Below are 17114 nucleotides of genomic sequence, written 5' to 3' on the forward strand. Positions count from 1 at the left end.
AGTGTTATTTGATGGGGTGCAAACTTTTACCATAATACTATACAAGTACAGTGGTAACCATAACAATGAAGGGAATACAAAACAAACAGCTGATACTATGCTCAGTCCAGCACTATACATGGACTTTAGGAGGACAACTTGACAATGTTGGAACTGTGCTTGAGTGGGTAAATGGCCCTTAAGTTGTACTGATTCAGAAACAGAGGGGGTTCACAAGAGTAGAGCCAAGCAAAGCTAAAGCTGCTAGAATTCCGTCTCCCCTCATCCTATGGTCTGCACCTCAACCAGGTGTGGAAAATTGCCATTGCCACTAACTAGTGCTAATGGAATGTTATCAAGCATCACATTTTGATGAACAACGTCAACGGCACTACTCAAGCACACTCAGGGTTCTCACTGAAGGTTACCACTGCCACATACTAAGGCTAAAATTAGCTGTGGGTCCCACCGTACAATCTAATGCTACATTTTATTACTGGTGAGGCATTACAGTACAAGTATTAGTCACACAATCCTACATGGTCACAATGCACATCTTGTCAAGATGAACAAGCAATATCCCCAAAGGTTATTGTAAGACACAGTGTGTGCTATGCTGAAAAAACTAACAAGCAGTTAAAACAGTGTGTGTGTGTGTGTGTGTGTGTGTGTGTGTGTGTGTGTGTGTGTGTGTGTGTGTGTGTGTGTGTGTGTGTGTGTGTGTGTGTTTGTGTGTGTGTGTGTGTGTATAAATTAACATCTGTGTGTTACTACCATGGACTAGCGAGAGATGCAACAGAATGGGCTGTTACTCCTCTACTGATCCCTTAATGGAGCACACAGTGGTACCCAAACATATCCAAATTTAGATTATTTATCAATATTTAAAGCTCATTTTAGAAAAAAGACATCCCAAACAGAAGCATCCAGCCATATTTGTGTAGATTTAGACGAAGAATATTCCCATCTTCTGCAATTGTGCTCACTTCTGGACAATCCTCATTTTCTATCTCCATCACTACTCCCAATCCCACGCACTGCTCTTCTATTGCTCTGCCAACACATTTTGGGGGGTGGGGGGGTGACTACATAAGCAGCTGAGCCAGACACTGCGGCCTGCTGGAATGTCTGTGTAGGGTGCTGTACCTCCAGGGTCCTGGTCGTGGAGGATGTAAACTGCACAGTGGGGATGGCAAGCTGGTTGGCGAAGAAGTTCACATCCCCGGGGATTTGCAGCGAGCTGATGTTCGGACCAGGGCAACATCTACTCTGAATGCAGTTCTTCAAGTGTCTCTGAAATGGAAAGGATAACAGTTAGTCAGCCATGATGGAGCATTCATGTTTACAGCGGGAGCCTATGTGCAGATGTGTATATGTGGCTGTCAATGAAGGTTGATTGTGTGCGTTTGAGACAGTACGAGAGACAGAGAGAGTGTGAATAAGCTAGTGAGAAAGAGTGAGAAGGAGAGAGAGAGAGAGAGAGAGGGAGAGAGAGAGAGAAAGAGAGAGTTTATGTTCTTGTCCCTCCCATCAAACGCCTCCCACCAAAACAGAGACAGTAAGTTGACAGTGAAAAAGTACTGACATCGAAAAAAGACTTGAAGTGCACTGAAACGCACTAAAAAAGACTGCCAATTATAAAACAAGATTGACACTGAAAAAGCACATTAGAATAAACAGAAAAACATCAAAACATCTTTAGAGTGCCAAAGTTCAATTTAATACAAGTGTTTCGATACCGATGTTCTTTTTTTTAATCAATGCTAATTTTGTTTTATTTTTCAATGCCAAACGTAAGGTCTCTGTTTTAGATCCACATTTACGGAGAAGAACTATGATCATGGAGAACCACACAGACTGTATTGAGAGACGACGTTTGAAGAACTATGATCATGGAGAACCACACAGACTGTATTGAGAGACAGCGTTTGAAGAACTATGATCATGGAGAACCACACAGACTGTATTGAGAGACGGCGTTTGAAGAACTATGATCATGGAGAACCACACAGACTGCTCTGAGAGACGGCGTTTGAAGAACTATGATCATGGAGAACCACACAGACTGCTCTGAGAGACGACGTTTGAAGAACTATGATCATGGAGAACCACACAGACTGCTCTGAGAGACGGCGTTTGAAGAACTATGATCATGGAGAACCAGACAGACTGCTCTGAGAGACGGCGTTTGAAGAACTATGATCATGGAGAACCACACAGACTGCTCTGAGAGACGGCGTTTGAAGAACTATGATCATGGAGAACCACACAGACTGCTCTGAGAGACGACGTTTGAAGAACTATGATCATGGAGAACCACACAGACTGCTCTGAGAGACGACGTTTGAAGAACTATGATCATGGAGAACCACACAGACTGCTCTGAGAGACGGCGTTTGAAGAACTATGATCATGGAGAACCACACAGACTGCTCTGAGAGACGGCGTCTGCTGTCTTCATCCCCCTGCATCCACACAGTGCATGTGACATCACTAAGATTTTCTTCAGCCCACTGCAGCCTCACTCCCACTTGGTAAAACTCACATGATGCTTTGTTGATTTTCATCAAATGAGAAATCAGCGGTAGAGCCAGTAGCCCTTGGCATTTACCCACCGTGAGGAAATCAATCACTCCCTACAGGGACATAACCGCAAATACAGAAATAAAATAAATAAAATCACATGCAGTTGGAAAAATACCCAAGTAGGACAGCTAATCACCTCTACATCAGCAACTGACAGACTACGTGCAAAAATGTTTAAGAAGCTGTCCTAGACTTGCTGAGAGGTCAGCACACGCAATATGATCTACTGTTCCCATGTGCAACTACACCTGACAGATACAAAAACAAACAAAATCAACTCTCTTTTAGAATTTGCAGGAATATATATTCTTTCAGCAACTGCTTACTATGAGAGGCCTGAAATCCTTAAGCTCTGAATCTGTCTTCAAATATTAGTGTCAGCCTTTCCCTCCCAGGTTCTCCATCATTTCCAATTAGCACCATGGGGCCTACATTTGGTATATTGTGCATTTAGATTCACTGATATCAGTATCATCGTCTGTGTGTGTGTGTGTGTGTGTGTGTGTGTGTGTGTGTGTGTGTGTGTGTGTGTGTGTGTGTGTGTGTGTGTGTGTGTGTGTGTGTGTGTGTGTGTGTGTGTGTGTGTGTGTGTCTTCTTTCCTGGCCTTTGTGGCCAACACAGAGCATTACATTCAAAATTAGACACCTGGTCCTCCAGGAGCTGGTGATAGGAGTAGCACCCGGGGAGGCAGAGAGTGGAAGAAAGTGTGTGAGTGTGTTTGAGGGAGCGAGAGAGAGAGAGAGAGAGCGAGAGAGAGAGAGAGAGAGAGAGAGAGAGAGAGAGAGAGAGAGGGGCTTGGTAAATCTGCACAGTGATGCTGTTCTCCACCAGGAGGATCAATATTTAATTCCTTTGTCTGCTATGATAACGAGATGGTGAAATCACTGTTTATATATTTGTGCTTAAGTAATTCCATGGAGCGAAAGGATTCTGGAAGGGTGCCAGCCCAGCTGTTGGCAATCATCAATGTGGTACCCGCTCCACTGTGCCCCAAATAAGTCTGGCTGTATCTCAAAACACTGTCGAATGCCTGCCACCATTAGCTAATGGCCATGCCTTGCCAACCTGCTTGAATCACACTAAGCCACTGAGAAAACACTGTAAGAACAGCATAACTCTGGATGGAGACAAAGAAACCTCCTTGAGGTAAATGGTACTAAACACATTAGTTAAAACTGCCCAATGGATAACAGTCAAAGTGCTAATTCACATTGTGTGTGTGTATGTGCACACTTGCGTGAAAAAGTCAAGGTGGCGTGTGTGAGTGTGTGTTTGTGTGTGTGTGTGTGCATGTGAGTTGCAGTCCAACTCTCCAAGAGCAGAGATGAGATCTGCAGTGTGTGAGTGTCAGGCCCCTAAAGACTGACACATCCAATGTTCTTCAGCCAGCCATCCAAACTGGATTAATGCCGCAAAATGTCAGAAAAAAAACCCATCTAGATGGAATCGATAAACCCATAAATAAAATATTATACACATGTTACTTTTCTTTATTTCTGTCCTTTTCATTGACAGACTGACTGCACGGCAAAAAAACACACAAAGAAGGTGAACAGATATATTCATGTGAACAAAAAATATTTTATATATTTTATCGTATATCAGAATACACTACCATTTCGCAATGAGATAAATCTAATTAAAATGATCAGCCTGAGCTTATATCACAAAGTTTCTGGGGAAATAAAATGCAAAAAGGAGTCCAATGAATCCTTCAATAGGTGGCAAATTGCAGAACCAAAATAGTGACTCATTCTTAAAGCATAGCTGACCAAGATGACATTGCACAGAGGAAATAATTTTCAAAGAAACTTGAAAATTACATTTCAAGAAACAGGGGCCTGAAGCAGCCCACATGAAAAGATAGAGATATAATAAAAGGAATAAATAGGGCTAAGGTATGAGGAGGGGGTGGCTGAGAATAAAGAAAGGTACACTTACGCACAGTGGGAATAGCTCAGCAGCAGCCTGTTAGCGGCGTGCAAGGGCCTTGTGAGAGCCGCCTGAGCTCAGGCCCCTTTATTATATTCCAGCGAGCCATTTCTCATTCTCCCACAATGCTCCTACTTCCTTCCACTCAATAGAAAGCTTTTTGCTGTGGCTGACCTGATGCTGGTAATAACAGGGCAGTAAAGCAGGTTAATATTGTTCAGGCGAGCAAGCTCATATGTCTGCATGAGGCTGGACGTCACTCCAGCCTACAGGAGCCTCAGCGGGATCTGAGAGGATGCCAAGGTTATGAGGCAGCAATCACTGAGATTAGGATGCTCTGCAGCGTGCCAGGAGTGCCCCTGTGAAACACAGGCAAGCCTCTCGCAGGAGTGGATGACACCAAGGTGGGTGCTGATGGGTCAGGAACTGTTGTGTATGAGTGCAAGTAACAGTTAAAAAGCTGTTCTGTAACCACAGAATAAGAGGGCATAAACATTATTAGACACAAAAGTATTAAACATGGCTGCATAAGTGTTTGTGTTCAAAAAGACAGTGAGGTATTCATCCACCTACTGTCCAGACTAGCCCTTGGAATCCACAAGTGATGTTACTGTGTGTGTATCCTGAGTATGAGGTCAGGTAGGGAAGACAGGGTGGATGAGTGGTGATGTATGAGGGAGGTGTCGTGTCTCACAAGTGTAGTTAGATTTGGTTTATGGGAGAAGCAATTGGAAAATGCCATGAACTGTAGTGTTATTTGCTACAGCCAAAAGGTTATCACTTGGGAAACTATTCGCAAGGCTGAATAGTTCCATTTAACGACAACCATCCTAAAGTTACAAAAATACAGGTTCTGTACTTTCAGAACAAAAGGAAAGAAGTCTGGAAGAAATTCTGACAAAAATGCCTAATAGAGGCACAATTATTTCAAAACTAAAATAAATGCCTCTGAATAGAAGTAAAATCATTTTGTCCCTCTTATGTTATCAGCACAAGCAAGAAGAATGATGTAAAGAATTGTTAAAGTACAGCTGGTTGCAAAGCGTATTTTGGGAAAAACATCAGTATTACATAAATCTGAACAGAGATACAGACCAAGATTCTACCATTGGTTTTGGTGGTCAACAAACAGCAAAATAGCACTAAATGTCCATATGGTCTCTCCACAGAGTAGAGTTAGCACAACAGATTTCATATAAAGCTCGAGTCATGATCTGCTGCAATAGCTATACATTTAAATGCTTCCTGAATGCCATGGCAAGGCAATTCAGAGTGCATGAACACAAATATCTATGAGTGAGAAAGTTCAGTAGGCCCACAATATGATATGTTAATAATTTATGAATACATTATTCCATAATATGTCTGGCATGCAATGTTACCCAACACACACACAAACCAAACATACTATAATTGATGAACATTATAGTAGTAAACAAAACAGTTAAAAAGGACTTGAGATCTTTCAGTACAAAGACTCTTAACACGGGACTCCTCTGGGGACAGTACCACTAGCTTTAGCATTATATTAGAGTTCTGTAAATGTGACACGGGCCCTATATGAAGGCATTCTGAGTGACATATATTTGAATCAACATACCACAATTAACCAGTTACTGAGTTTAACCACAGCACTTCTATAATCACAGGAGAGGTCATTCTCTCTGCCTCTAAAGCAGTGTGTCTAATTCCACAAGCACAGGGCTGCTATAGAGTCACATAAACATGACAGCGGCTTGAGAAAATGCTCTCTTTACTGTGTCTCTACTGTGGCTATTCACACAGCCTAATAGGCTATGCACAAGTGATATAAGGGCTTCATCTCCACGGAGACTAAAAGAAACACACAGACTGGCTGAGAGGAGAAAGGAAAGAAAGCCAATTAAAATAACAGCTAGCTTCAATTAACTGTCATCTGGGTGACAAAATGACCTGGAGGCAGCCGTGGAAGTAGTAGTGTGTACACAAACACACACACACACACACACACATACACTCCACTCAACAGGAACGCGTGGAAGAGAATAGTGCACTAAAGCTGTGAGGAGCATTCCAGAGCGGCCAGGTGCATTGATAAATATTAGAGGGGGGAAAGAAAGACAGAGTGAGAGTACGGCGCTCACACACACATGCACACTGTAAACAAGCTCAGCGTGTAAATGAAGAAGCCGTGGGAGGTGAGCATCTAATTCGTCATCCGGGAGCCCATCGGGCGGTGAAGGTTTATTGATTGTGGACAAATTGATAGCCGACAGAGGCGATAAAACATGCATGGCTGCCGCACAGCAGCGCCGATACACGTTGAGATACTTGAGTACCTGCTCCACACCCCCTCCCACTCCAAAACTGGCAGGATGCAGGGGAGGCCCCCACCAGGTCATCACTGCAAGGCTCCAGGTTCCCATGGGGAAGCAGTTAATCGTAGCCGTGTGGGTGCTCACGTGTTTGTGCTCAGGTGAAGCTTTCCGCTCACTTAAAGCAAACAATGCTCTGAAAACTATTCACATTGACACAATCATACATAGTATGCAATCAAGGGACTGGCAAATGATGGTGGACATTTCCTGCCAGCTTACGTGGTGGCGTAATCAGAGGATCAGTGAACACTGTTGTGCCACCATGTGCTGTGACCCCCAAAGGTGTAGGCCTATTTAAACTGAAGACAAACACCCTGGAGCTTGATAACCCTTGTGAAATACTAAATGCTGCAAAGTGTCAGATGTGAGTAAGTGTCATTGGGACGTTTCACATTACATACATTACATGGATTTTATGAGGTTGTAAGCCATGGCACTTAATCATTTCTAAACATACACAACAGTTTTGGTATTGTGATGAATGTAAAAAAAGAAAATTATTTGACTGCTTGCATACTGAGGTGAATCCTGTGCTCTCTGATTATTCCAACACCCATATCCCCTGTCTTCCTGTTCTGCTGCGCATTCTCCCTACAGGAGATTGGTCTCCTTACTAAAGTTATGTTATGCATTAGCGAATATGGATGTTTGATGACAGGGAAAGGCAGGGCGTAGTCAAATAACAATGCAGAGTGAGTGGAAGACAATTAAAAATAGCCACACACCCACAGTAACTACTCCATGTTCATTCTTCTTCTGCCATACGTGGGTGGAATACTATGGCTATAAGCATGGGTCTTTCAAGACACAACCACGGCATCACATGTCATTTACATTCCCTTGAGAATGGATGAGAGGAGTAGAAGGAGAAGATATGGGATGTGTATGGTCCTGGGGACATTTGGAATTAATGCAAACTGTATACGACAGATATAGTAAATAAATAAGTAAAACCGGTAAATAAAAACATTGTTATTGATGTTTGTCCTTGGTATGTACAATGCATTCAGAAAGTATTCGGAGCCCTTCAGTCTACCTAGTTTTGTTACCTGAATAGACACAAGCAAAATATTTGCTGAAAATGTAGGCTTTATTAAATCCGCCCATGTACTGATATCTTCATCTGACAGTAAGAGCTGCAATTGAGCCATTTTGTTGAGTCTCTGCACATTTAATCCAAGTCTCCTCTTGAGCTTGGCTGGCTTGGGTCAAACAATTTAATCTTACTTTGGGTTTAATGTTACTTGTTGTGCAAAATTACCTGCTGCTGGGTAAACAACGATACTTAAATTTGCCACTAGAGACGTATAACCTTCCCTCATTCCGCTTCAGTGGGAAAATAAGCGATTAAAACGGCAGTAAGAAACAGAGGACCTTTCAACTAAAGAGCATGAGGATGGAGCTGTTAGCACTGCAATGGACTCAATATCTTGAAAACTGATTTCAAACAGCTACAAAAACTGGAAAAATAAAATAGAAATAATAAGACAAAAGAACAATATGTGCTTACATTATAATCCTTGCACAACCACATACATTAATTACATTCAATCCAATTCAATTTCATTTATATGGCGCCAGAACATAACAAGGCTGGCATTCACTCCAGTTGCCACGCACAAGCACACAAAGACTAATGAGTCATAATTATCATGTCAAGAGTGGAAACACATACTGTCTTGGAAACGTCAAAATGAGAGAAGTGGAAGAGGAGCACCAGATGACTATCACCTGGTGGGGGGCTTTGCCTTGAGGCTGGTGAGGAATTACACACCAACAGACAGCTGGGATGCACACACGAACACACACACACACACACACACACACACACACACACAGACACACACACACACACACACACACACACACACACACACACACACACACACACACACACACACACAAACATACACACACAAACACACACACAGGCCAGGAGCATGCCGGATGATTTGTGAGGCAACAGATCCTCTTTCCCGGTGGCCACTGCCTATGTGCTCACAGCCTGGGTGCCTCGCCCTCAAATGTAAAGGAGTCATTAATTCAAGGGTAATCACTGCCTTTTTTCTTCAAACAATGTGCCTCCACACTGTTGAGGCATTCTGGTCAGGTAACATGATGTGTCACCTGAAGGTTGAACACACTATTTCCAGGTGGCAAAAGCAGAGCAGAAAAAAAGATGTGAGCAGCCTTAATTACCATAGTACTTTGCATCAGGCAGTGCACACTGCTAATGACAGAAACATGAAAAAATACTGCTTTTTAAAAACAATACAGTTTTGCACTCGCAGCCCAGCAACATTTAGCTCTTTAGGCGGTTACATTTTCAAAATAGGCACACTAGGTACAGCTGCCACCAGGTCTCATTGTTTGGATATTGTGAAAAAAACTATAATTTGTTCCCTTTCTGAGTCTGACAGAGTGTTTAAAAAAGAAAACATTTATATTGTGAAACACTACTAGGCAAAATACACACTTAAGATATAACCTATCAATGGTAAAGAAATAGATATAAAGAACTATTGGACTGAAGAGATGTATTTTCACAAAAGATACACTATGAGATATGACTATGACACAACTACAATAAGAGGTTTTGAAAGATTGCAGACTTACAAGGAAAAGAAGAGAGAAGAAAAACATTTTTTTTTTTATTTTCTCTCTGCAGCAAGCAATATTTGCTGTAAACAGGTGATTACGTTGTCAACAAGACATGATGAAAGGTCTGGCGTAGACATTACAAATGTCAGAGGTCGTAACAGCTTCAGAGGAGTAAAACAAAAAAGTTCCTTCTATGCGTGAGCTATTTCAAATCCAATCTCCACAGCCAGAGATTTGCTTGTGTACCATCTTGTATGCATTTTTTAATCAGACTTGACCATTTCTGAGAGGATTACAGAATCCACTTTTGTCCACTCTAAATGGATTTCGCATCTGAAAATAATCAAGTCAGCCTGTCACCCCTTACAGTATATAGGTCAGTTTCACAGGTTCTAATAGTACACACGGAGCTATGAGAGGGATACACCCTGAGTGTTTGGTTCACCTCCACCTCTGGGGAGTAGTGCTTGCTCTATGCCATTTAGTCATTAAAGATACATACAGCCATATATGTAGCAGTATGCATATTTCAGGAGACATTTATGAATTATAAATAATATATTCTGCTGTCCATTGTAATTGCAATTATTAATGATACTGTGATCTATTCCCTGGATTGCTGGCAGAGGAGTCATTTGTGACTACAAATATGTCTCTGAAATAAGACCTGATGAATCATACTTGATGGGCATGGGGTTGAAATGGACAAGTAAAAGAGACTAAATGCCTCTCTGCACAACAGGGCGTGTATGAATGTGACCCAGTTTTCTTTATCGGACAGCACAGTATCATCACAGTGCATTTCAAATCAATTCACTGTAAGAATCTCTTGCTTAGTGGTAATAGATGCTGGGTTAAAGTGGATTACCAAAGCTTAATGGGTTTTAGTCCACTTTATCGGAGATGGAACTAGCAAGGGAAGCCGGTTAAGGGTAGGACATTTGTAACGAGAGTCAGCATCTTGACAAATGGAGGCAGCACAGGGCTTACTGACACATTTTAGCTCCACTCGGGGGACCTCATCCACACATACATGCGCTCTATGGAGAATAGAGGCAAAATGAAACATGCCAAGCCTGGTCTAATCTGGGACGTGCGCCATATGGGGTAAATCGAACAACAAACAACACCTTTCTCCCTATAACAAAACTCAGGAGGGTTTCAAGCGCTTGAAATGTATGATGAGCCTTTTTGGGGAAGACAAAAAAAAAATATTTGGATGGATGAGGATGACACTGTACTCCTTTCATCCCGGAAAAGACCAATCCTCCGAAATCCATGGTTTAAAATAGACCCGAAACACACACACACACGGGTGCAACAATACCCAATTAAACGATGAAAAGTCTCTCAATTTATTTTGTATGCTAGGCCCTGTAATCCCCAAAGAAGGGTCTGTTTTATTATAATTGGTTCCAAAGCACCCATTCGAAACACATCAACACTGTGGCATCTCTACTTTGAAGACAGCTGCAAACTAAGATAAGTGGAAAATATTACCCGTATTGCACTGGCATGATTTATTGTATCTTTAAAAAATGTCTCAAAATCTAGAGACAGTTTAGCCTACCTGCTGCCTCTCCGAGTGCAGCCGGAGAAGATAAATAGTGTGATTGGAGCCGTCCAGCTCGTCTGTGAGAACTACATGCACAATCAAGAGGCATCAGCCGCAGTAGCGGCAGGGGGAGGAAAAGCCCTGAGGGTTATTTTTTCACTCCTCATGACAATTAAGAATCTCACATTCCGCTCAGTAACAGGGTGACATTTGATTATAGATTGATTCACTTTTTACAAAGTTTTTAGGTCTACTTTCAGCTAACCGTGTCTCTGTTGTCTCTAGACTATACTTATGCTCACAGTAGGCAATGTGTGTTTGCAGCATATGTGCAGCTTGCTGTACAAAATAATGATCACACCAGGAAAAAAAATTGAACACAATCATTTTGAGTTCATGGACACTGAGTGTGGGTAAATAAGCTGAAGCTGTCACCTTTTGTTTAAGCAGGTTGAGTCAGGTGCAAGATAATGGCAATCAATATGCATATCAGCACACACACACACACGCGCACACACGCACACAGACACACACACGCACGCACACAAACAATCCCTTCACTTACACCTGAAATTGCAGCACCTGATTACTCAAAAGCAATTACCAAAGTCAGACACAAACAGAGGCCTGTATCTTTGATTGGATGGAATTTCATCCAATTATCATACTAATAAGATCATCTTATGTCTTGTAGCTTGGGAGGAGAGGGGGAGTTAGGCCAGATACTATTACTGTAAGTCATGGGAAATTTGCAAATGAGTTCAAAATGATGGGGATGAATTATAGACAGGATAGAATGGAGGGTAGTAGGAACCACAGACCTGCTGGAAATACCAAACTTTTAAGACTGCCGTGTTAGGGAGAAATAGATCTGATTTATGGAATCAGGAAAATAGACAGTAATGATAACATTTCATTGTGGGTGCTTAAAATGAAAGCCCAACCGCAAAGAAAGAACCAGTGGCATATTCATGAGAGCCTGTAACCCGTGAACATATGAAGAGCAGTGCGAAAGGCTGGCTCGACATTTCAAATCAACATTTATTTCTGAGAGTAACGTGACTGCATTGACAATTGTGCTTTGACGAACGAGCTCTGAAAGCCAAGGATGACTCAGTGAAAGGGACAATGAAAGATAATTATTCTACGTCTACCAGTATGTTCAATCATTCATATAGCAACGTTCCCTTTCTCCCCCTGCTCCAAATGGCCACAGACATTTAGAGGACATTCTCCTTCCTGTGTCTGGAGACAAGTCTACATTTGCAGTCTGTCTGTAGCTTGATTATATTTATCTTAACAGCTTATAGTTGTCATGGAACTGAGCACTCCGAGGGGTTCCACTGCAATTACATATAAAGGTAATATAACACTGTTATATCAGGAAATATAATTTGTCATAAACACTTATGACTGTATATGGCAACTGCCACGACATGTTTATGACATGGGCCTGTTCTGATGTTGGAGGTTTCCAGTAATGTGTTACCTAGTAAGTTACACTGCCTGGAAATAAAAACAGAATTGCTAGGACATGCTGTGACTTTTCCCAAGGTTCAGGACACTATCATTTATACTAGCTCTGTCATCATATTCTTAATGGAGTATGTCCTCTGCTATTCATGAAGTCGATTCTAAATAAGAACTTCCACATGAATGCAGACAAGCTGGAACCGTACGGTTCTCTGAAAAGGTTGCCAAGACTTTTGAGATTTAATGACTTAACACGTTAAGACCTGGCAGAAGGTCATAGGAAATGGGACCAGTCTTGTATGTGAGCGTGCTATTTCTCCATCTGCAATCCTGACAGAGAGTTCCAACTGTGCGCTCGGAATGGGTCAAGACTTCCTTTATTACTCTGAAATGTCACAGGTGGACTGGCATTTAGGCTAATGAACAGAAATATTGTTTCAGAGAAAATAATGGGGTCTTCTGTCATTACCACCAACCAGCTGACCCTCTCTGACCTGCAAAATTTTCCTGTCAGATGGAGCTCCAAGACCAGGGGACTCATTGACAACATTTAAATAGGTTAAGCTCTTCACCACCTCCTTGTCACCTCATGCAATTACACATATTCTGAAAGCTAGCAGAGATGGGAAATGAAAATCCAACAGGATATTGAGATAATCGAAATCTGGCTCTTGATGAGATAAAATGTGAACGCTATATCCATTTTAAGAGCTCACAAGAAACCCAGTCTGGTAGGTTGGTTGAATGACACTTCCAGGCATTTCGCTCAAAAATTGACATACATCATGGTTGGGTATGTTATACCCTCTGTAATATTTATGACTTTGACTTTAACCTTAAATATATGTGTAAATGTAGGAGTAAGGTACCTTGTGGATGTCAGAGGCCAGCTGAAATAGGGAGGGCGAGGCTGTGGAACAGGCTGACCTCCCCTCTGTGACTGGACTGTAGAGACTGATGTAGGCCACAGCATTGCTCTCCAACACCACACGATTCTCCTGTGGCACATAAGAGAGGCATCATCATCACCATCATCGTCGTCTCCTTCATCTTCTTCTTCACCATCATCTTCTTTATCATAGTTGTTATTACCATATCTACAGCCCTTTCTTACGTCACAAGGGTGACCAGAAGTACCAACAATGGTTCAATATAGTAAAACAGTATAGGGCTTTTTTGACTCGTTGATTATGATACTTTTGATTGTACTTCCACCACTGCCTGCCAGAACAGTTTCATTTACTCTGAGTGAAAGATCAACTGCCTTTCATCTGTCTGTCTCTTGGCCTGTTGGCTGTTTTTGTCTGGCAAAGTAAACAAAGCATGTGGATAAGCATTCGTGACCTCTCATTAAACTCCATCATGTTGGCTCACCAGCGGGGAAGAACATCTCTGGTCTAGTGCATACAACACTGTTGTTTCTTTTTGGTACTTGCAAATACATCTGGACATTCTAAATGGCCAATTCCACTGTGGCATTATGCAAGGGCTACTGAGTCAACAGGCACAAATGTGGACTTTTTCTGACTTTACCTCCCCCCACTCAAATGATCCAATGCTCCCCAGTGCTGACCCCCCCCAGGAGGTGAAAACTATGGTACGGTCTGGCTGCCAGCCCAGGCGGGCCTGAGACATCATGGAGGAAATGAGCTGAGTCATGATGGCGGCACCACTACTCCAGTCCTCTGAAGAACCATTGTGCCAGCTGCCGTGACGACTGCCCATGAGAACATATCGATCTGTGATGTGGGGGGAAAAAAGAACAATGACAAACACACATGAAAAAGGCACATGCACACTGAACTGTCGGCTAACAGTTTATTTCTCAATTCAATTCACAACAAGAGATTTCTTAAATACTTGAAACTCACTGAGTTAGCAGTCTTTTCAAACAATGTGCAAGATGTGTTAACCCCCTCCCTGTCCATGGCCATCAGGATCTAATTTGAGGTGTGCATCACACATCCAGCATGTGGACATCAAGTATTAAAATCTAACATCAGTTGAAGCAGCAAGGAGGCAAAAGTTCCCTCTCAAAAGATTTGTGGTCCATAGAATAACTTAAGCAGCAAATTATGGTGGACTAATAGCAGGCGGTAAATCTGTGGGGTAATTTTAGGAGTGTTTAAACAGGTAGACATTCTGGCAAGAGGTATGGAGGAGGAGGAGGAGGAGGAGGAGGAGGAAAGATTAAGGACCACCACTGCATCAGGGACATTGATTAAATCATCCACAAGAGGCCAGAGCTGGCCTGTAATTAAAAGCCCATTTGCAGCAGCTAACTGCCCTGCGTTTGCGCAGTAGTGGACCAACATTGTTTTAATGACAGTTAGCTACATTCTGGATCTACTTGGGCATTTGGACTAAGCATTCTAGATTTCCATTCCAAAACAAGTTCTGGCTAAGATGGACAGCAGCATGATTCAAATTTAAAAGAAGGTATAGGAAGTGGGATTACATATTTTTAACCAGTAAAACCACAGCCTTAGAAATAATTTGCAATCCTACCAAGTAAGAAATGAATTAATTAATTTTTAATAGTACTCATTTTGCATATGGGTACCTCTTTTCTTTTTTACACAAGACTGTAATCTCTCATTTTGCTGCCCTGCCATTTACTCCAAGCCAACCTTTTGATGCCAAAAAAACTAAATATTTAAGATGAAAACAACCATAATATGATAATGTTTTAAATCATTTAATAATAATTAGTGTACAAACATAGTTTTGGTGTGTTTCATTTGCCAAGTTGGTGATGCTTAACGGATAACATTAATCACATTAGCCTTCAGAAGCTTGGCTTGTGGGTAACATTGTTAGATAGCTAGCTAGGTTGCTACCTGGTTGACAATGATGCAACTCCATCAGCACTGAGGTTTTTTCCTGCAAGGGAGCCTGGTGTGCAGCTGAATGCAGCAGACAACCACACTCCTCTAGACCTCTTCAAGTTGTTCTTTTCAGAGGATGCTGTGGAAACCCTCTGCCAGAACACCAACAAGCAAGCTGCTAGGAGCATTGCCAGAGGTGTAAAGTACAAATGGGTGGATGTTGGAGTTGCTGAATTCTACAGATACATTGGGCTGGTTTCTACATGTGCATGATCAAGCTGGATCACATTTCTGACTACTGGAGGAGAAACACCATCTTGTCCATCCCTTTTGTGGCAGATGTGATGGTAAGAGACAGGTACCAAACCATATCATGGAATGTGCACATGAGTGACCCAAGCGAGGACATGGTGAATGATGCCTACCTTTATGTACCTACTTTTATGCACCTTATTTTATGTACCTACCATGCCTTTACTTTTATGCACCTTATTAAATTCACCTTCTTATGCACCAAGCTTGTTTGCAATTTCTTGTATGTACTTTCAAAGCTGATGGTTGTGGGGGAGAGATAGCCACAATGACAGTCCAGGGCCATTGACAGGTGAGCCATACTGGGGAGGGGCACTCACAGGGCAGTTTACACCTCTTTCATCAATATGCATAGTGGTCTAGGTTGTAAAATTCTTATAATTAGTGTAGAAATTACACACACTTTCTGAATGCTAAACTCACCTATGTGGAGCAAACACATATGTTTACAAGGTTCAGAGTAAAAAAGAAAACTTCCAAAATATTTAGAATGTGTTTTTTGTAAAAAGTCTGAGCACCTCTAAAGCTAGAGTTAATTTGAGTGTCTTTAGATTTAATTTTAATACAAACTTTTTTTACTACATTTATTTTACTCTCATTTTATTATTGCTGAGTTGTTCTAGAATATAATCATGAATTCCACTTTTGCCTAATGGTTTTTAGTTAGGTGAAATATACAAAAATATCAGGCATGGCAGACTACCTAACAGAGTCAAAAAAAGCCCTCTGGGTTGGAAGTGTTAATAACACAGGCCAGGTCTTCCAGTTACAAATCTGTCATATTTAGCTAGACGAATTCCTGATCCCCCATTAATTTTCCTGTCAGTGATTTGTCTCCCTGTCTATGCTTAGTGTAGCAGTTGACCATCAAATTGTGAGTTCCGCATAACCACGAGCTGCAACTTTTAATATATACTGGATAATTTGGTGGAGCACACTATATAAAGTGGGCGTAATAGGCTGTAGGTTGAACATCATCCCACACAAATGTAAACATATTTTAACATGTTAGTTTTAAAGCACTACAAAATACCTATGTTTTTTTTTCATTATGTTTTTTAAAGATTTTTTGCAAATATATGCATAGTGTTGCTTAAAAGCAGGGAGGATGGGTAGAATCTGGTAACACTTAAAGTCTTTTAATACTTTTGATCTTGAATGCAATCAGTGGGCAAATGATACAAGTATTGTCTTGATCTGGTTAAGTTATGTAGCGTAGTACACACAAAACATTTTTGCATTTCCCCCAGTCATTTTTCATCTCTTTTCTCCCATTGAAATGAAAGGAAAACACCATCCAATATGGCGCCACAAATCTTGGTATCGGTCTTCATGGCTAACTGTTTCCCAGCTGTAAGTTTGCAGCTAACGGGAGGTAGCAGCTTTATTAATCGAAGCCCTTATTTCAGTGGATATTTAGTTTGTTGTGATTCAACATGACAAGGTAATGTGCAAAGTGAATTGGCTCACTTGTTAGTTTACTAGCAGAC

The 17114-nt window shown here is 41.6% G+C and overlaps 1 protein-coding gene across 1 annotated transcript in view; it reads right to left on the bottom strand.

Annotated features, from left to right (window-relative positions):
* The window catches only part of naaladl2 (N-acetylated alpha-linked acidic dipeptidase like 2), a gene marked incomplete at both ends in the record, with an annotated part of 178577 nt that overhangs the window by 48978 nt on the left and 112485 nt on the right, over nucleotides 1-17114 (bottom strand). The window contains 3 exons of the mRNA XM_080832749.1: nucleotides 1126-1272; nucleotides 13354-13482; nucleotides 14018-14223. Coding sequence (XP_080688875.1) covers nucleotides 1126-1272; nucleotides 13354-13482; nucleotides 14018-14223 — 482 coding nt within the window. The remainder of the gene's footprint in view (nucleotides 1-1125; nucleotides 1273-13353; nucleotides 13483-14017; nucleotides 14224-17114) is intronic.

The sequence above is a fragment of the Sprattus sprattus genome (assembly GCF_963457725.1).
Source record: "Sprattus sprattus genome assembly, chromosome: 2".
Lineage (NCBI taxonomy): Eukaryota > Metazoa > Chordata > Actinopteri > Clupeiformes > Clupeidae > Sprattus > Sprattus sprattus.